Raw genomic sequence first — 21,836 nt, 5'->3', positions numbered from 1 at the left:
GCTCGCACTTTCGGCAACTTGTCAAGCAAAAATGTTAAAGACCTAAATGTGCAAGGGCGAGTCTGATTAACGGCAGGCATCCTTAGATTTTCTGCTACAACATATTATGGCCCCATTTTCTTTTGTTTCTTTTTAAATGATGACTCAGGAGCTGGATATCATGGAGGACTTGCTGAAAGCAAAAGCCACATACCATCACTGGCCACTACGACTAGCAATGTTCCCCGAGGTACCCTGCCATTATTCAATCGCAAGGTCCCATGCAGGCCACTCACCAGCTGCTGGAAGAGGTACCACATGAGTGGTCACGCAGCAAATTTAAAGGTCACGCACACAAAAATAATTAGAGAGATCATTGACGGAGTAGGAATAAATCGGCTGCAAAAGAAGATTCAACATTGATACAATGGTCTTGATTTTTGTTATTTTCTTGAACTGAAAGCAAAAGATTGCTAGTATGATGCTACTAAAGAAAATATATAGGAGTGTAGTCTTGATTTTGCAGTGAACAGATAAGTTACATTCAGCCAAAGCCAGCTAAGACAGAGACTCCAATGTTGAAATGAATTACATTGGGCCAGAGTTTGCTGAAAAATGATGCTTTCAGTTAATGTGCAAATTGGACATGCAAATTTTGGCAAGGAAGAGATACCCCGTGAACTGCTGGACGATTTGCATTGGTTCGCCATTGCATTCCTGAAAACAGCATCTCAACCTTAACCTCCCTGTGATTTTCATGAAGTTGCTGCATTTGCACATTAATTGCTCACTGAACGCGTCACAGAAAATCTAGTAATTAATAATGTAAGTACCCTTATAACAAAGCGATAATTGTTAATAACTGCCAATCAACCTCCATTGTCCTGAAAGTGAACAATTAAAAGTGTGGAGTCTCATTCCTTCAAATAGTGAATTGTTGTGGGAGATTTTTAAAATGAAAATAAAAATCTTACTCTTCTTTTGTCTTTTTCCACTCTCTTAATCAAATGTTTTTTTCCCTATTTCCTGTTCTGTAACTGATTTAACATTGAATTCATCCACTCTAATTCACCCTCGGTTTACAATATCAACAAATTGCATTTATATAGCGCCTTTCATGTAGTAAAACATACCAAGGCCCTTCACACGAGCGCTATCAAACAAAATTTGACACCGAGTCACACAAGGAGATATTAGGGAAAATGGGTAGGTTTTAAAGAGCGTTTTAAAGGAGGAGAGGTAGAGAGGTGGAGAGGTTTGGGGTGGGGGGGGGGAGAATTCCATAGCTCAGGGCCTTGGTAGCTGAAGGCATGGCCGCCAATGGTGGAGCGTTTAAAATCAGTGATGTGTCAAGAGGTCAGAATTGGAGAGGCACAGAGATCTCAGAGGGTTGTAGGCCTGGAGGAGGTTACCGAGTTAGAGAGGGCGGAGGCCACAGAGGGACTTTAAAAAGATGAGAAGTTTAAAATTGTGGCATTGCTCAACCGGGAGCCAACGTAGGTCAGCAAGTAGTTTAATTCCCAATCCCTAAATCCTTGGTTAAGGAGCTAGACGGTTAGTCCCATTGTTCATCCAAGTCCCAGTGGCCCTGTTGCTCTCGCCATGTAGTTACCAGCTCAGAGAAAAAGAATTATGAGCTGAAGAGTGCAGGAAAAAGTCCAACAGGGCACACTGTGAGATGCCCCACTTCAGCAAAGTCTGGGCCAATATCTTATGCTGACTGAGCTACTACTTTGCTATAGTGACTGTGTGAAACCAAGCTACTGAATCATTTTCAGATAACTATTTTATCTTTACATTTTCATTTCTTTATTTCAAGTAAGCTGACTTTGACAGTTTTCAACTATTATACTTTACTCAGGTTACCAGCAACTTATTTTCTTTTTCAGAGTTGGTTTAATGTTCAAGTCAAGCTAATTATGGCATAATATATTAATCCGTGACAACACAGTAAATTCAGAGGGTTATATTTCTCACATTAATTGTGAGCATCATACCTTTGATATTTTCCATCTAATCGTCCCAACTTATTGGATTTCAAAACAGAAAATACAGGTGCAACGTCCTGAATCCGGAACTCCGAAAACCGGGCATTTTGTGCATAGCTGATGGAGTCATCCGGAATCATTGTCCGAAAACCGGACATTTTTGAGGCAAAACCCAAAATCCGGCATGGATTTGGTCGAGATTCCAGATTTCAGACAAAATAAAATAAAATCTGAAATCCGGAATTCTCGACTGACTCCGTGCCAGATTTCTGGTTTTGCCGGATTTCGGACCTCGCCACTCAAACCGTGGCACAGATTCGGTCGAGGATTCCGGATTTGAGACTATTGATTTTCTTGTCTGAAATCTGGAAAAGCCCAAAAAACGGAACTGAGTCGGTCCTGAGGATTCCGGATTTCAGACCATTGATTTTCTTGACTGAAAACCGGAAAAACCCCAAAACCGGAACGTACTCAGTCCTGAGGATTCCGGATTTAGAACGTTGTACCTGTACTGGCAATACTCAGCAGGTCAGGCAGCATCTGTGGAGAGAGAAACAGAGTAAACATTTCAGGTCGATGACCTTTCATCAGAGTTCTGCCGAAAGAGCACTGACCGGCAACGTTAACTGTGTTTCTCTCTCCACAGATGCTGCCTTCACCGGCTGAGCAAAGTACCCCCTAAAATACAGACTCAGACTTTCCCTCGTTGTCTGTAACATTCTATGTGGAGAATCCAGCACTTGAATGAAGAAAGCCTGCATTGTCCAAGTAATTTAATGTGTCAAGCTATGTGCTGCAAACAAAAATGTAAAAAGTAAAATGAAACAAAGTGCAACTCCAGATCGGTTAAACCACATAGAACCTATTCTATTGTTGAAGGTATATGCTGGTTGAAATGAGGAGCCCCAAAAAATGTGGAAAGAACAGGAGACAGTCACAAACTGAGCAGCTACAACCAAATGACGTTAGGCCTTTATTAATGTGTGCTGCTTCTAAATGAGCTAAGTGGGTTTAAAATTTGAATAACTGCAGGAAGTATTAACCAGCATATATTTCTTTGAGGCAGATCCAACATTAAGCAAACTTCACTGATTGCTTCACGAAATATGCCACGCACAATATCCTCACAACTTGCATTTCTTGTAGTATACATAGAACAATAAAAAGCAAGCTGGTCTTTCTTGTTGAACACACATGGGGATGCACACAACATGCTCACAACCACACTAAACATTTACACATTATGGGCAACTGAACCCAAAAAAGACAGTAAGACTCTATTGCTCATCTAATGTGTGCATAAGCAAAGTAGCCACTACTTGGTTTTTGTAAGTTAATACATACAGCTGTATTGCATTTTCGCTTCACCAGCACATTTAGAGGAAATATACATTTGATATTAAGTGCTGTATAACTATTTAAGCAAAAAAAACCTGCAACATTTTATCTGAACTGCATACAATTCAATGCTAATGAGACAGCAAGTAACAGCCATTTGTACTTACTGTGTAGGTTATTACTGCTAGCATCCCAATCAAGGTCAAGGTGCTTATGGAGAAAGTCAAGGCAGCCAAGCCATCTGCAAGCAAAACACACAAGCAGCAAATGTATTAATTGGGAACAGCAGCTAATTTCTTATAGTAGGCTACAAAGCACCCATGCAGCTGATGAAATCAGCAAAAAGTAAACCAGCTAAAAATGTACAATATTTCAATTTGTATAATGTAGAAAGTTAGCTACTTAAAAACATTTAAAAAATTAAAAGCTTGAGAACACGTTAAAGATAAAACATTTTCGCCAGGTTCATAAGTGGGAAAGGTAGCACGAGAAATAAACAGCAGCTTCAACTTGCCCCAGAACATAAAAAGCAATTATAGCAAAATAATGCAGAATTAACATTTGCTACACCCAAAAGGCATTGCCCAGGCCACTGATGCAACCACTCAAGTGGTAAAGGTTTTCCATCCGACCTGATTGCGACAGTAAATCAGTTGCAGGTATTTTTCAGAAAATTGTGAGTGATCTGGTTCTACTTCTAAATTAGAAAGTGGGACACAGGAGGCTTGAAATAAAGGCAAGCAATAAATCCAGTAATAATAGAAGTAAAATAAATCTTAGTAATAACAATTCTTATTCCTCAGTGAAATATGTTTTTCTCCTTTCTAATCGGTTATTTTTACTTTTCTTAATCATATTTTTGAGAGTCGTACACCATCTGGCACCAAGACTGTTCCTCACCCACTCTAGCCTCCTGTACCCTTTTATTAGTCTTCATGGCGGTACAGTATCAGTTCGAGCAACGGGAGTTCATGGTCGAGGCCTATAAAAGGCCTGTCGAGGAGTCGTCGGGGAGTTCGAGCAGCAAGAAATTGATGGGATTGAAGGCCGATAAATCCCCGGGGCCTGATAAGTACTCTGGGATGCAGACTAAGGAAGTGGCCCTAGAAATAGTGGATGCATTGATGATCATTTTCCAACAGTCTATCGACTCAGGATCAGTTCCTGTGGACTGGAGGGTAGCTAATGCATCACCACTTTTTAAAAAAGAGAGAGAGAGAGAAAGCGGGACATCAGTAGTGGGGAAAATGTTGGAATCAATTATTAAAGATGAAATAGCAGCGCATTTGGAAAGCAGTGACAGGATTGGACCAGGTCAGCATGGATTTATGAAGGTGAAATCATGCTCGACAAATCTTCTGCAATTTTTTGAGGATATAACTAGTAGAATGGACAAGGGAGAACCAGTGGATGTGGTGTATTTCGACTTTCAAAAGGCTTTTGACAAGGTCCCACACAAGAGATTGGTGTGCAAAATCAAAGCACATGGTATTGGGGGTAATATACTGACATGGATAGAGAACTGGTTGGCAGACAGGAAGCAGAGAGTCGGGATAAACGGATCCTTTTCAGAATGGCAGGCAGTGACTAGTGGAGTGCCGCAGGGCTCAGTGCTGGGACCCCAGCTCTTTACAATATGCATCAATGATTTAGATGAAGGAATTGAGTGTAATATCTCCAAGTTTGCAGATGACACTAAACTGGGTGATGGTGTGGGCTGTGAGGGGGACGCTAAGAGGCTGCAGGGTGACTTGGACAGGTTAGGTGAGTGGGCAAATGCATGGCAGATGCAGTATAATGTGGATAAATGTGAAGTTATCCTCTTTGGGGGCAAAAACACAAAGACAGAATATTATCTGAATGGCGGCAGATTAGGAAAAGGGGAGGTGCAACGAGACCTGGGTGTCATGGTTCATCAGTCATTGAAAGTTGGCATACAGGTACAGCTGGCGGTGAAGAAGGCAAATGGTATGTTGGCCTTCATAACTTGGGGATTTGATTATAGGAGCAGGAAGGTCTTACTGCAGTTGTACAGGGCCTTGGTGATGCCTCACCTGGAATAGTGTGTCCAGTTTTGGTCTCCTAATCTGAGGAAGGACCTTCTTGCTATTGAGGGAGTGCAGCGAAGGTTCAACGGACTGATTCCCGGGATGGCTGGACTGACATATGAGGAGAGACTGGATCAACTGGGCCTTTATACATTGGAGTTTAGAAGGATGAGAGGGGATCTCATAGAAACATATAAGATTCTGACGGGACAGGTCAGGTTAGATGCGGGTAGAATGTTCCCGATGTTGGGGAAGTCCAGAACCGGGGACACAGTCTAAGGATAAGGGGTAGGCCATTTAGGACTGAGATGAGGAGAAACTTCTTCACTCAGAGAATTGTGAACCTGTGGAATTCCCTGCCGCAGAGAGTTGTTGATGCCAGTTCATTGGATATATTCAAGAGGGAGTTAGATATGGCTCTTACGGCTAAGGGGATCAAGGCGTATGGAGAGAAAGCAGGAAAGGAGTACTGAGGGAATGATCAGCCATGATCTTATTGAATGGTGGTGCAGGCTCGAAGGGCCGAATGGCCTACTCCCTTACCTATTATCTATGTTTCTATAGATCATTACCATATACAGATAGAATACAGATCCAGGGTTGCGAGAAAGGTTAAGTTCAGTTAAAGACATAAAAATTAAATCAAGTCTTCAAAAGGCTTTTGACAAGGTCCCACACTAATGTGCAAAATTAAAGCACATGGTATTGGGGGTAATGTATTGACATGGATAGAGAACTGGTTGGCAGACAGGAAGCAAAGAGTAGGAATAAACGGGTCCTTTTCAGAATGGCAGGCAATGACTAGTGGGGTACCGCAAGGTTCAGTGCTGGGACCCCAGCTATTTACCATATATAGTAATGATTTCGATGAAGGAATTGAATGTAGTATCTCCAAGTTTGCAGATGACACTAAGCTGGGTGGCAGTGTGAGCTGTGAGGAGGATGCTAAGAGGCTGCAGGGTGACTTGGACAGGTGAGGTGAGTGGGAAAATGCATGGCAGATGCAGTATAATGTCGATAAATGTGAGGTTATCCACTTTGGTGGCAAAACAGGAAGGCAGAATATTATCTGAATGGTGACAGATTAGGAAAAAGGGAGGTGCAACGGGACCTGGGTGCCATGGTACATCAGTCATTGAAAGTTGGCATGCAGGTACAGCAGGCGGTGAAGGCGGCAAATGACATGTTGGCCTTCATAGTGAGAGGATTTGAGTATAGGAGCTGGGAGGTCTTACTGCAGTTGTGCAAGGCCTTGATGAGGCCACACCTTGAATATTGTGTCCAGTTTTGGTCTCCTAATCTGAGGAAGGACATTCTTGCTGTTGAGGGAGTGCAACGAAGGTTCACCAGACTGATTCCTGGAATGGCATGACTGACATATGAAGAAAGACTGGGTCGACTAGGCTTATATTCACTGGAATTTAGAAGAATGAGAGGGGATCTTAGAAACATATAAAATGCTGACGGGACTGGACAGGTTAGATGCAGGAAGAATGTTCCCGATGTTGGGGAAACCCAGAACCAGGGGTAACGGTCTAAGGATAAGGGGTAAGCCATTTAGGACTGAGATGAGGAGAAACTTCTTCACTCAGAGAATTGTGAACCTGTGGAATTTTCTACCACAGAAATTTGTTGAGGCCAGTTCGTCAGATATATTCAAAAGGGAGTTAGATGTGGCCCTTACGGCTAAAGGTATCAAAGGGTATGGAAAGCAGGAGTGGGGTACTGAGGTTGCATGATCAGCCATGATCATATTGAATGGTGGTGCAGGCTCGAAGGGCCGAATAGCCGACTCCTGCACCTATTTTCTATTTTTCCATCGATGCTCTGCCTTCATTTGTTTATTAAGTGTTACTATACAATAATGGCCAGATGTCGAGCATTCAGCTATTTCCAAGTTATGAATCAAATCTCATTAAATCTAAATCTAGCACACCATCCACCTCATACTTTATGTGGCGTTGAGAAGTTGTCACGGATTATCTCTGGAAGTGCCACATTTTCACTTCTGCCTTTTATACTTCCCAGGTTTGCCCATTTTACCTCTGACCAAAATCCACTAAGATCATGAAAATGATTCCTGCAGCCACACTTATTTTGCTAAATAACTTAGTTACTGGGTTGTTCACTTTCATCTATTTGAATATTTATGCAATAACTCCAATCGGCATACCCACAACCAGCCTCGAATCCACAACTACCACTGCTATGTGACCAACAGCCTCGGTATGAAGATTGGCAGCAACAAATCCACCTTCTCCAGCTCTCACCAAAACCTTCACATTCGGCCTAACCTCCATCTATATCCTTATACCTAACTGCTCACTCAGGCTGAGTCAGATGATGCACAATCGCCATTGCTTCCAGGTAGGGTGAGCCGGAGAGTCATGAGACGTTCACTTATCCCGCAGGGGTAGTCTCTGAGATGGCCCACCAGCTCATTCTTGATGGCGAAGCCAACCCCATGGAGGCAGTGTTGTTCTTCTGGTTTCCCTTTCCAGAAGAAGGTGTAACCACTACCTTGTTCTTTGAGCTGGCCTTCCGCTGCTCGCCAGGTCTCTCTTAGGGCGGCGATATCGACGTCGAAGCGACTGAGTTCCCGGGCAATGATCGTTGTTGGGGTTGTCCATGAGGGTCCTAATGTTCCAGGTCCCGAACTTCATTTTGAAGGGTGGAAGATGCCTGTGCGCGAGTTCTTTTAACGTTCGGTGGCCGTTGGAACACCAGCTATCACACGGGCTTAGCAGAGCAAGGGGATCCAAGACAACTGGAGACCAGGATCTACTGTATGGGTCTAGTTGCCTTCGGCAGGATGCGAGCCTTAAGCTCGGCACTGAACAGTGCCTTTTGGGGAGATGGTGAGAAATCTGGCACCAAGCTTATGGTCTACAGGGCAGTAGTGATACCTGCCCTCCTATATGGCTCAGAGACGTAGACTATACAGCAGACACCTCAAAGCGCTGGAGAAGTACCATCAGCGCTGCCTCCGCAAGATTCTGCAAATCCACTGCGAGGATAGACGCTCAGGTCAACATCCCCAGCATCGAAGCACTGACCACACTCGACCAGCTCCGTTGGGTGGGCCATGTTGTCTGCATGCCTGACACAAGACTCCTAAAGCAAGCGCTCTACTCGGAACTCCTACACGGCAAGCAAGCCCCAGGTGGGCAGAGGAAATGCTTCAAGAATACCCTCAAAGCCTTCTTGATAAAGTGTAACATCTCCACCCGTACCTGGGAATCCCTGGACCAACCAAGATCTCCCAAAGTGGGGGAAGAGCATCTATGAAACGTTGATCATCTCGAGTCTCGTCGGCGAGAGCATGCAGAAACCAAGTGCAGACAACGGAAGGTGTGTGCGGCAAACCAGGCTCTTCACTCACTCTTTCCTTCAACCACTGCCTGCCCCACCTGATACATAGGTTGTAATTCCCGCATTGGACTGTACAGCCACCTGAGAACTCACTTTTAGAGTGGAAGCAAGTCTTCCTCGATTTCGAGGGACTGCCTGTCTATGATGAATCTCCACGCACTGTTCAATGTTAAGCTTCAAACTCTATTTCTTAACCAATTAACTCTACCTCGACTTCGTTGCCCATCTCCATTAATATCTCACCCTACTGCCATGGAAACCGTTAATATTTTATTATCTCCAGACTCAACTTCTCCCAAGTTTCAAGGTACACAAAATTCCAACTTATTCAAAATGTCACTGCTTGTATCAGTTCTCCATTGTCCTGCTTGCCCATCACCCCTGTCCTCACGGACTTCCAATGGCTCCTTGTCCCAAATGTATTAAATTCAAAATCCTCACTTAAAAATCCCTTCATAGCTTCACCTCATCCTACAGATACCAACTCCCCCAGTCTTGCATCCCATTCTGTGCCTTTGGTTCTCAGAATCTGACCACCTGTGCTTCCTGCACTCTCCTGCCACATAGGATCCAAGACAATGTGACAAATTGGATCCAAAATTGACTCAGAGGCAGGAAGCAATGGTCGATGGGTGCTTTTGTGACTGGAGGACTGTTTCCAGTGGGGTTCTGCAGGACTCGGTACTCGGTCCCTTGTTTTTTGTGGTATATATCAATGATTTAGACTTCAATGAAGTTTGCAGATGATACAAAAATTGGCCGTGTGGTTGATAATGAAGAAGAAAGCTGTAGACTGCAGGAAGAGATCAATGGACTGATCAGGTGGGCAGAACAGCGGCAAATGGAATTCAATCCGGAAAAGTGTGAGGTAATGCATTTGGGGAGGGCTAACAAGGCAATCAAATACACAATAAATGATAGGATACTAAAGTGTAAAGGAACAAAGGGAGCTTGGAGTGGATTTCCACAGATCCCTGAAGGTAGCAGGACAGGTAGATAAGGTTGTTAAGAAGGTATTCAGGATACTTGCCATTATTAGCCGAGGCAGAGAATACAAGAGCAGGGAGGTTATACTTGAACTGTAGAAAACACTAGTTAGGCCACAGTTAGAGTAGTGCGTGCAGTTCTGGTCACCACATTACAGGAAAGATGTGATTGCACTAAAGAGGGTACAGAGGAGATTTACGAGGATGTTGCCTGGACTGTAAAATTTTAGCTATGAGGAAAGATTGGTTGTTTTCTTTGGAACCGATAAAATTCTGAGGAGCCTAGTTAGAGTGGACCGATTTCCCTGAGCAGAGGGATCAATAACCAGGGGGCATAGATTTAAATTAATTGGTAAAAGGTTTAGAAGGATGAGAAGAATTTTTTTCACCCAGAGGGTGGTGAGGGTCTGGAACTTACTGCCTGAAAGGGTGGTAGAGACAGAAACCCTCGTAGCATTTAAAAGGTGCTTGAATATGCATCTGAATTGCCGTAACCTATAAGGCTACGGACCAAGAGCTAGAAAGTGTGATTAGGCTGGATAGCTCTTTGTCGGCCGGCACAACACAAAGGGCCGAATGGCCTCCTTCTATGTTGTAAATTTCTATGATTCTATAATTCAATACTGGTAGAGGTTTCAGCCATCTTGCCCACACTCCAAGCCTTTAAAAGCCTTCTCAACACTTACCTATGATCTGGCTGTATCCATCTCTCAATTATTCTACTGCTGCTCTTGTAATGCTAATGCATTCCATGATTAAAAAAAATAACTTGAATTTTACAACCTTTCACAACCTTTGGATGTTCCAAATGGCTTCTAAGTCAATGAAGTACTTTTCAAGTGTAATATCTGTTGTAATGGAGGCAAACATCAGCCAATTTGCGCACAGCAAGTCCCACAAACAGCAATGAGATAAATTACTAAGTTCTTTGTTTTATGGATGTTGGTTGAGCGATTGATGGCCAGGATAACTCTTTCCTGCTCTTCCTTGAATATTGCTATGGGATCTTTTATATCCACCCAAGGAGGCAGGCGGGGCTTTGGTTTAAAGACGGCACCTCCAGCATTACAGCACGATCTCAGCAGTGCAATGGAGTGTCAGCCTAGATGATGTACTGAAGCTGTACTTAAGTCTCTTGGGGGAGATTTGAACCCACAGCCTTCGGAGGCGAGTGTGCTACCCACTGAGCCATGGCTAATGGCTAGCCTCAACTTAGATTTGATATCTTTGCCTGAAATCCCTGTGGTGGTGATTTTGACACAGAGAATGTCCCCAGTACAATTGTTATACATGTACTGCACCCTTCTATTTGGGCTTATTTTTTACTCCCTCCCCATCCTCAACTGCAAGACAACTTTCTTTGGTGTATGTTCTTTCCTTTGGTGCACCTCTAACATCCAGTGATCTTTACTGGAAAATCTTAGGCACACATGAACAGAAATGTAAAAAAAAAGTTTTTGGCAAAGCTGATGTATAATTATAAATAATTCATGTACATCTGCTTGTGAAATTAAGTGTTGCTAAAAATGTCATCTATGCTGTTTTAATGTTTGCCTTTACAGTATTTCTGGGATTAAAATAGGTTTTCTCAAAATAATTTGGAGCTGCATATTTATTGAATCAGTGTATTTATCTGCAGAAGTAAATTGGATAGAATGACAAAATACTCTGCACGCTAACGCTGTAATTGAGACATTGATTAACTGCTTTCTTTGTTCTGAAATTGATCACGGTAATTGTGAGCAAATGAGGAAAAATATCTCACTTAATCTCAGGTGTTAGAAGCAGTTAAATGTAATCACGAGAAAGATACTGACTAATCAATTTTGAACTTGCTGGCACACTAGGGGGTGAAATTCCGTGGTAGCTGGCAATCTGTATAGATGATTGACAGCTTCAATCGCGACATATCTTTTTCATTCCATTTGCCCCAATTTCAACTTGAAAAGGTACAAGAGGTATATATATTCCACACCAGTGTTTACAGATCTTCAGTTCACTAATGAGAACAATGTGGGCGTAAGCGAAACCTCACACACAAGTTTGTTAGGTATTATTAGAAGAATTCATGATTGATGAAAATTAGCGATTGAGGAAGTGCTGTGACCTTTATTATTTTTATATCCAATGAGGTGGAAGTTAAAATGTTCCGCAATCAAGTACAATCTGCCAATATAAAATTGATTTTTCTACTTACGGCTGCTTCCCAGTTCCTCAAATAAAAGTTTCACCTTTTCCCATTCTGTGGAGTTCTGATTCGCTGGAATATTCAAAGGAACAAAAGCACTGCAATATAAAAACATTTTTTTTTAAAGATATCACAGTATATCCACTTTACACACTATATTACAATAAGGACTATTCTTCGCTGAATACTATTTTATTCATGGTTCAACATGCACTCATTGCGTTGAATTTCTTGAATCCTTTGGTACTAAATGGGAAATTTCACCCCTGTAACAAATAAAGCGGACTCAAAGTGGCATGGATTATGGATTTAAAATGTATTTTAGATCTTTTCAATTTCATGAATTCAATGACTTACATCTTAAATGCTCTTGTGTGAAAATGATAATTTACTGGTACAAAGAACTGACAAGAACTAATTGCACAGAAATTGTTCTTTGGCATTTAAATTTACATGGCATTTTTTTCAAATTACATTTCAAGGGAATGAAAAGGTTTTTGACTTGGAAGAAATAATAATTATTTTTATCTCAACTTTAATAATTCCATTAATTTTTTTTTACAGCCTGATACTACTGTTGAGTAACTTGCAATTATAAGTCATTAAAAAAAAACTGTTTGAATTTGCCTAGGTGCCATCCATAGAACTTTCAAAGCATTGATGATGAGGAGGAATTCACTGACTAGCCTTTTGTACATTTATTTCAATTGAAGTTTGAGTTTAAGGATACTGTGTCAATTTAAAACAGAACTTGAAATGGAAAAAAAAATCCAATTTGGTTTCTACCTAGAGAATTTCACTTCCTGGAATTCTTCTTCTTCGGCAGTCCCTCGGAGTCGAGGATGACTTGCTTCCACACTAATATGAGTTCTCAGGTGACTGATGAGTCCAATGTGGGACCTTGTCTCGGTCACAGGGGAGGAGGGAGCAGACTGTGGTTGGTGGGAGGGTGGGATGCTTGGGTTGTCGTGCGCTCCTTCCGCTGTTTGCGCTTGGCTTCCACGTGCTCCCGACGGAAAGACTTGAGGTGTTCGTCGCCTTCCTGGATGCTTCTCCTTCACTTTGTGCGGTTTTGGGCCAGGGATTCCCAGGTGTCGGTGGGGATGTTGCACTTTTTCAGGGAAGCTTTGAGGGTGTCCTTGAAGTATTTTCTCTGCCCACCTGGGGCTCGCTTGCCGTGCCATTCCTGGAATTAGGTTATTGTTCAGCTCCTAAAAGCTAAACAGACCAACAGTCTCTTTTGTGACTATCCACACACTTTGCCCTCTATTGATTTTTAGGGCTATTATAGCACTTCCTTCCCTCTTCAAACTTAATTGACAAAAGAGGGATTCCTAATTACTCACAATCAGCAACCTCCTCCACTAGCAAAACTTCCTAGATTAACGGTGTTACATAACCTGTGTGATTTTCAATCTTTTCCTAGAAATTCCAGTTTGTAAAATAACCTGAAAATAATTGAAACACGTGTGGAAGAATGAGAAGAGGCGACATAAACTAAGTAGTACAATTCTAAAGGGGTGCAGGAACAAAAGAGACCCAGCGGTCTTATGTACACAAGTCATTGAAGGTGGGAAGTTGGGAAGGCTGTTAAAAAAAAGCTCACAAGATCCTGGGCTTTATAAACACAGGCATGCAGTACAAAAACAAGGAAGTGATGTTGAACATTTATAAATACAGGCTAGGCCTCAGCTGGAGTATTGTGTCCAAATCTGGGTGCCACACTTTAGGAAAGATGTCAAGATCTTGGCAAGGGTGCAGAGGAGATTTGCCAGAACAATACCAAGGATAAGGACTTCAGTTATGTGGAAACTAGAATTGTTCTCTTATAGCAGAGAAGGTTAAGGGGAGAACCTAACATAGGAAATAGGAACAGGGGTAGGCCATTTGGCCCCTCAAGCTTACTCCGCCATTCAATAAAATCGTGGCTGATCTGATTCTGGTCTCAACTCCACTTCACTGCCCACTCCCCATAATGCTTGATTCCCTTATCGTACAAAAATCTGTCTATCTCCATCTTAAATATATTCAATGACCCAGCCTCCATAGTTTTCTGGGGTAGAGAATTCCAAAGATTCATGACCCTCTGTGAAGAAATTCCTCCTCATTTTGGATTTAAATGGGCGATCCCTTATTCTGAAACTATGCTCCCTAGTTCTAGATTCTCCCATGAGGGGAAACATCTTCTCTGCATCTACCCTGTCAAGCCCCCTTGAAATCTTATATGTTTCAATAAGATCACCTCTCATTCTTCTAAACTCCAAGGAGTATAGGCCCAACCTGCTCAACCTTTCTTCATATTACAACCCCTTCATCTCATGAATCAACCTAGTCAACCTTCTCTAAACTGCCTCCAATGCAAGTATATCCTTCCTTATATAAGGAGACCAAAACTGTACGCAGTACATCAGGGTGTGGTCTTACCAACATACAGTTGTAGCAGGACTTCCCTACTTGTATACTCCATCCCCCTTGCAATAAAGGCCAGCATTCCATTTACTTTCCTGATTACTTGCTGTACCTGCATGCCAATGTTTAGCGTTTCATGCACAAGGATCCCCATGTCCCTCTGTACTGCAGCATTTTGTAATCTCTCCCCACTTAAATAATAATTTGCTTTTTTATTTTTCCTACCAAAGTGGATAACCTCACATTTTCCCATATTATAGTGCGTCTGCCAAATTTTTGCCCAATCTCTGGGGTCAAGTTTCGGCCGCCCGCTAGAACGGCGCACATCGGAAAGGCCCGCCTAAATTATAGAACAAATATTGCGCAGAATACTTACCTCGCGATTCTCAGATAGCTGGAGGCCCAGTTCCACCTCGGCGCTGCGCAGCAGGAGCTTCTGGGGGCGGAGCTACAGCCCTGCATCGAGAACAGGGTCGGCAGCTGCGCGCATGCGCAGTGGAGGCTGCACCGGTACGCAGTAGCTGCCTTTCCCAGGCCGAAGGGACGTTGCCCCTATCCCGGGCCGAGTGGCCTGCACATCTTACCTCTCGCTGGGGCGGGCCCCGCCCGAAGTCCTCGGCGGCAGCGGCAGCCCGGTATCGGTTGCGTGCGGGCCCTGCCCGAAGTCCTCGGCGGGGCCCGGCTTCTTCATCGTCTTCTCTTCTCCCCCCCCCCCCATCGTCTTCTCTTCTCCCCCCCGCCCCATCGTCTTCTCTTCTCCCCCCCCCCCATCGTCTTCTCCCCCCCCCATCGTCTTCTCTTCTCCCCCCCCCATCGTCTTCTCTTCTCCCCACCCCCCATCGTCTTCTCCCCCCCCCCCCATCGTCTTCTCTTCTCCCCCCCCGCCCCATCGTCTTCTCTTCTCCCCCCCCGCCCCATCGTCTTCTCTTCTCCCCCCCCCATCGTCTTCTCTTCTCCCCACCTCCCATCGTCTTCTCCCCCCCCCCCCATCGTCTTCTCTTCTCCCCCCCCGCCCCATCGTCTTCTCTTCTCCCCCCCCCATCGTCTTCTCTTCTCTCCTCCCCCATCGTCTTCTCTTCTCCCCCCCATCGTCTTCTCTTCTCCCCCCCCCCGCCCCATCGTCTTCTCTTCTCCCCCCCCCCCCCCCCATCGTCTTCTCTTCTCCCCCCCCCCCCCCCATCGTCTTCTCTTCTCCCCCCCATCGTCTTCTCTTCTCCCCCCCCCCCCCCCATCGTCTTCTCTTCTCCCCCCCCCCCCCCCCATCGTCTTCTCTTCTCCCCCCCCCCATCATCTTCTCTTCTCCCCCCCCTCCATCATCTTCTCTTCTCCCCCCCCTCCATCGTCTTCTCTTCTCCCCCCCCCTCCATCGTCTTCTCTTCTCCCCCCCCCCCATCGTCTTCTCTTCTCCCCCCCCCCATCGTCTTCTCTTCTCTTCTCCACCCCCCATCGTCTTCTCTTCTCCCCCCCATCGTCTTCTCTTCTCCCCCCCCCATCGTCTTCTCTTCTCTTCTCCCCCCCTCCATCGTCTTCTCTTCTCCCCCCCTCCATCGTCATCTCTTCTCCCCCCCTCCATCGTCTTCTCTTCTCCCCCCCTCCATCGTCTTCTCTTCTCCCCCCCCATCGTCTTCTCTTCTCCCCCCCCCCCATCGTCTTCTCTTCTCCCCCCCCATCGTCTTCTCTTCTCCCCCCCTCCATCGTCTTCTCTTCTCCCCCCCCCATCGTCTTCTCTTCTCCCCCCCTCCATCGTCTTCTCTTCTCCCCCCCCCATCGTCTTCTCTTCTCCCCCCCTCCATCATCTTCTCTTCTCCCCCCCTCCATCATCTTCTCTTCTCCCCCCCTCCATCATCTTCTCTTCCCCCCCCCCCCCATCGTCTTCTCTTCTCCCCCCCTCCATCGTCTTCTCTTCTCCCCCCCTCCATCATCTTCTCTTCTCCCCCCCTCCATCATCTTCTCTTCTCCCCCCCTCCATCGTCTTCTCTTCTCCCCCCCTCCATCATCTTCTCTTCTCCCCCCCTCCATCATCTTCTCTTCTCTCCCCCCCCCCCCCATCGTCTTCTCTTCTCCCCCCCTCCATCGTCTTCTCTTCTCCCCCCCTCCATCGTCTTCTCTTCTCCCCCCCTCCATCATCTTCTCTTCTCCCCCCCTCCATCATCTTCTCTTCTCCCCCCCTCCATCATCTTCTCTTCTCTCTCCCCCCCCCCATCGTCTTCTCTTCTCCCCCCCATCGTCTTCTCTTCTCCCTCCCTCCATCATCTTCTCTTCTCCCCCCCTCCATCATCTTCTCTTCTCCCCCCCTCCATCATCTTCTCTTCTCCCCCCCTCCATCATCTTCTCTTCTCTCCCCCCCCCCCCTCCATCGTCTTCTCTTCTCCCCTCCATCGTCTTCTCTTCTCCCCCCCCATCGTCTTCTCTTCTCCCCCCCTCCATCGTCTTTTCTTCTCCCCCCCTCCATCGTCTTCTCTTCTCCCCCCCCCATCGTCTTCTCTCGTCTTCTCTTCTCCCCCCCTCCATCATCTTCTCTTCTCCCGCCCTCCATCGTCTTCTCTTCTCCCCCCCCCATCGTCTTCTCTTCTCCCCCCCATCGTCTTCTCTTCTCCCCCCCCATCGTCTTCTCTTCTCCCCCCCATCGTCTTCTCTTCTCCCCCCCCCATCGTCTTCTCATCTCCCCCCCCCATCGTCTTCTCTTCTCCCCCCCATCGTCTTCTCTTCTCCCCCCCCATCGTCTTCTCTTCTCCCCCCCCCCCATCGTCTTCTCTTCTCCCCCCCATCGTCTTCTCTTCTCCCCCCCATCGTCTTCTCTTCTCCCCCCCCATCGTCTTCTCTTCTCCCCCCCCCCCATCGTCTTCTCTTCTCCCCCCCATCGTCTTCTCTTCTCCCCCCCCCATCGTCTTCTCTTCTCCCCCCCCATCGTCTTCTCTTCTCCCCCCCATCGTCTTCTCTTCTCCCCCCCATCGTCTTCTCTTCTCCCCCCCCCCATCGTCTTCTCTTCTCCCCCCCATCGTCTTCTCTTCTCCCCCCCATCGTCTTCTCTTCTCCCCCCCCCATCGTCTTCTCTTCTCCCCCCCATCGTCTTCTCTTCTCCCCCCCATCGTCTTCTCTTCTCCCCCCCCATCGTCTTCTCTTCTCCCCTCCATCGTCTTCTCTTCTCCCCCCCCCCCCATCGTCTTCTCTTCTCCCCCCCCCATCGTCTTCTCTTCTCCCCCCCATCGTCTTCTCTCCCCCCCCCCATCGTCTTCTCTTCTCCCCCCCTCCATCGTCTTCTCTTCTCCCCCCCTCCATCGTCTTCTCTTCTCCCCCCCTCCATCGTCTTCTCTTCTCCCCCCCCCCCATCGTCTTCTCTTCTCCCCCCCCCCATCGTCTTCTCTTCTCCCCCCCCCCATCGTCTTCGCTTCTCCCCCCCCCATCGTCTTCTCTTCACCCCCCCCCCCATCGTCTTCTCTTCTCCCCCCCCCCCATCGTCTTCTCTTCTCCCCCCCCCCCATCGTCTTCTCTTCTCCCCCCCCCCATCGTCTTCTCTTCTCCCCCCCCCATCGTCTTCTCTTCTCCCCCCCCCCCATCGTCTTCTCTTCTCCCCCCCCCCATCGTCTTCTCTTCTCCCCCCCCCCATCGTCTTCTCTTCTCCCCCCCCCATCGTCTTCTCTTCTCCCCCCCCCCATCGTCTTCTCTTCTCCCCCCCTCCATCGTCTTCTCTTCTCCCCCCCTCCATCGTCTTCTCTTCTCCCCCCCCCATCGTCTTCTCTTCTCCCCCCCCCATCGTCTTCTCTTCTCCCCCCCCCATCGTCTTCTCTTCTCCCCCCCCCATCGTCTTCTCTTCTCCCCCCCCCCATCGTCTTCTCTTCTCCCCCCCTCCATCGTCTTCTCTTCCCCCCCCCCCATCGTCTTCTCTTCTCCCCCCCCCATCGTCTTCTCTTCTCCCCCCCCCATCGTCTTCTCTTCTCCCCCCCCCATCGTCTTCTCTTCTCCCCCCCATCGTCTTCTCTTCTCCCCCGCCCCATCGTCTTCTCTTCTCCCCCCCCCATCGTCTTCTCTTCTCCCCCCCCCATCGTCTTCTCTTCTCCCCCCCCCATCGTCTTCTCTTCTCCCCCCTCCATCGTCTTCTCTTCTCCCCCCCCACCATCGTCTTCTCTTCTCCCCCCCCCATCGTCTTCTCTTCTCCCCCCCCCATCGTCTTCTCTTCTCCCCCCCCCATCGTCTTCTCTTCTCCCCCCTCCATCGTCTTCTCTTCTCCCCCCCCCCATCGTCTTCTCTTCTCCCCCCCCCCCCCATCGTCTTCTCTTCTCCCCCCCTCCATCGTCTTCTCTTCTCCCCCCCCCACCATCGTCTTCTCTTCTCCCCCCCCCATCGTCTTCTCTTCTCCCCCCCCCCATCGTCTTCTCTTCTCCCCCCCATCGTCTTCTCTTCTCCCCACCCCCCCCATCGTCTTCTCTTCTCCCCCCCATCGTCTTCTCTTCTCCCCCCCCCCCATCGTCTTCTCTTCTCCCCCCATCGTCTTCTCTTCTCCCCCCCCCATCGTCTTCTCTTCTCCCCCCCCCCCATCGTCTTCTCTTCTCCCCCCCCCACCATCGTCTTCTCTTCTCCCCCCCCCATCGTCTTCTCTTCTCCCCCCCCCATCGTCTTCTCTTCTCCCCCCATCGTCTTCTCTTCTCCCCCCCCCATCGTCTTCTCTTCTCCCCCCCATCGTCTTCTCTTCTCCCCCCCCCCATCGTCTTCTCTTCTCCCCCCCCCACCATCGTCTTCTCTTCTCCCCCCCCCATCGTCTTCTCTTCTCCCCCCCCCCCATCGTCTTCTCTTCTCCCCCCCCCAATCGTCTTCTCTTCTCCCCCCCCCATCGTCTTCTCTTCTCCCCCCCTCCATCGTCTTCTCTTCTCCCCCCCTCCATCATCTTCTCTTCTCCCCCCCTCCATCATCTTCTCTTCTCCCCCCCTCCATCGTCTTCTCTTCTCCCCCCCATCGTCTTCTCTTCTCCCCCCCCCCCATCGTCTTCTCTTCTCCGCCCCCCAATCATCTTCTCTTCTCCCCCCCTCCATCATCTTCTCTTCTCCCCCCCATCGTCTTCTCTTCTCCCCCCCCCCCATTGTCTTCTCTTCTCCCCCCCCATCGTCTTCTCTTCTCCCCCCCCATCGTCTTCTCTTCTCCCCCCCTCCATCGTCTTCTCTTCTCCCCCCCTCCATCGTCTTCTCTTCTCCCCCCCCCCATCGTCTTCTCTTCTCCCCCCCCCATCGTCATCTCTTCTCCCCCCCTCCATCATCTTCTCTTCTCCCCCCCTCCATCATCTTCTCTTCTCCCCCCCATCGTCTTCTCTTCTCCCCCCCATCGTCTTCTCTTCTCCCCCCCCCCATCGTCTTCTCTTCTCCCCCCCCCCCCATCGTCTTCTCTTCTCCCCCCCCAATCATCTTCTCTTCTCCCCCCCTCCATCATCTTCTCTTCTCCCCCCCATCGTCTTCTCTTCTCTCCCCCCCCCCATCGTCTTCTCTTCTCCCCCCCTCCATCATCTTCTCTTCTCCCCCCCTCCATCGTCTTCTCTTCTCCCCCCCCCCCCATCGTCTTCTCTTCTCCCCCCCCCCCATCGTCTTCTCTTCTCCCCCCCATCGTCTTCTCTTCTCCCCCCCATCGTCTTCTCTTCTCCCCCCCCCATCGTCTTCTCTTCTCCCCCCCCCATCGTCTTCTCTTCTCCCCCCCCCCCATCGTCTTCTCTTCTCCCCCCCCCCCATCGTCTTCTCTTCTCCCCCCCCCCCATCGTCTTCTCTTCTCCCCCCCCCCCATCGTCTTCTCTTCTCCCCCCCCATCGTCTTCTCTTCTCCCCCCCCCCATCGTCTTCTCTTCTCCCCCCCCCCCATCGTCTTCTCTTCTCCCCCCCCCCATCGTCTTCTCTTCTCCCCCCCCCCCATTGTCTTCTCTTCTCCCCCCCCATCGTCTTCTCTTCTCCCCCCCCCTCCATCATCTTCTCTTCTCCCCCCCTCCATCGTCTTCTCTTCTCCCCCCCATCGTCTTCTCTTCTCCCCCCCCCCATCGTCTTCTCTTCTCCCCCCCCCCCATTGTCTTCTCTTCTCCCCCCCATCGTCTTCTCTTCTCCCCCCCCCTCCATCATCTTCTCTTCTCCCCCCCCCCATCGTCTTCTCTTCTCTCCCCCCCCCCATCGTCTTCTCTTCTCCCCCCCCCATCGTCTTCTCTTCTCCCCCCCCCATCGTCTTATCTTCTCCCCCCCTCCATCGTCTTCTCTTCTCCCCCCCTCCATCGTCTTCTCTTCTCCCCCCCTCCATCGTCTTCTCTTGTCCCCCCCTCCATCATCTTCTCTTCTCTCCCCCCCCCCATCGTCTTCTCTTCTCCCCCCCCCATCGTCTTCTCTTCTCCCCCCCATCGTCTTCTCTTCTCCCCCCCCTCCATCATCTTCTCTTCTCTCCCCCCCCCCCCCCATCGTCTTCTCTTCTCCCCCCCTCCATCGTCTTCTCTTCTCCCCCCCTCCATCGTCTTCTCTTCTCCCCCCCTCCATCATCTTCTCTTCTCTCCCCCCCCTCCATCGTCTTCTCTTCTCCCCCCCCCCCATCGTCTTCTCTTCTCCCCCCCCCCCCATCGTCTTCTCTTCTCCCCCCCCCCCCATCGTCTTCTCTTCTCCCCCCCCCCCCATCGTCTTCTCTTCTCCCCCCCCCATCGTCTTCTCTTCTCCCCCCCTCCATCGTCTTCTCTTCTCCCCCCCCTCCATCGTCTTCTCTTCTCCCCCACTCCATCGTCTTCTCTTCTCCCCCACTCCATCGTCTTCTCTTCTCCCCCCCCCATCGTCTTCTCTTCTCCCCCACTCCATCGTCTTCTCTTCTCCCCCACTCCATCGTCTTCTCTTCTCCCCCACTCCATCGTCTTCTCTTCTCCGCCCCCCCATCGTCTTCTCTTCTCCCCCACTCCATCGTCTTCTCTTCTCCCCCCCCCCATCGTCTTCTCTTCTCCCCCCCCCATCGTCTTCTCTTCTCCCCCCCCCCCATCGTTTTCTCTTCTCCCCCCCCCATCGTCTTCTCTTCCCCCCCCCCCATCGTCTTCTCTTCTCCCCCCCCCCCATCGTCTTCTCTTCTCCCCCACTCCATCGTCTTCTCTTCTCCCCCCCTCCATCGTCTTCTCTTCTCCCCCCCCCCATCGTCTTCTCTTCTCCCCCCATCGTCTTCTCTTCTCCCCCCCCCCCCCATCGTCTTCTCTTCTCCCCCCCATCGTCTTCTCTTCTCCCCCCCCCCCATCGTCTTCTCTTCTCCCCCCCCCCCATCGTCTTCTCTTCTCCCCCCCCCCCATCGTCTTCTCTTCTCCCCCCCCCCCATCGTCTTCTCTTCTCCCCACCATCGTCTTCTCTTCTCCCCCCCTCCATCGTCTTCTCTTCTCCCCCCCCCCCATCGTCTTCTCTTCTCCCCCCCTCCCATCGTCTTCTCTTCTCCCCCCCTCCCATCGTCTTCTCTTCTCCCCCCCCCCCATCGTCTTCTCTTCTCCCCACCATCGTCTTCTCTTCTCCCCCCCCCCATCGTCTTCCTCTTCTCCCCCCCCCCCCATCGTC

The 21,836-nt window shown here is 48.8% G+C and overlaps 1 protein-coding gene across 1 annotated transcript in view; it reads right to left on the bottom strand.

The window, feature by feature from the left end:
* lmbrd1 (LMBR1 domain containing 1) overlaps nucleotides 1–21,836 on the bottom strand; it is a 263,585-nt gene that overhangs the window by 131,312 nt on the left and 110,437 nt on the right. Inside the window, exons 6-7 of the mRNA XM_070884860.1 lie at nucleotides 11,909–11,997; nucleotides 3,473–3,546 (exon numbers count right to left, since the gene is read on the bottom strand). Coding sequence (XP_070740961.1) covers nucleotides 3,473–3,546; nucleotides 11,909–11,997 — 163 coding nt within the window. The remainder of the gene's footprint in view (nucleotides 1–3,472; nucleotides 3,547–11,908; nucleotides 11,998–21,836) is intronic.

Source organism: Pristiophorus japonicus, chromosome 7 (genome assembly GCF_044704955.1).
Source record: "Pristiophorus japonicus isolate sPriJap1 chromosome 7, sPriJap1.hap1, whole genome shotgun sequence".
In the NCBI taxonomy this organism is placed as follows: Eukaryota; Metazoa; Chordata; class Chondrichthyes; family Pristiophoridae; genus Pristiophorus; species Pristiophorus japonicus.
This window is presented reverse-complemented; position numbering and strand designations above follow the sequence as displayed.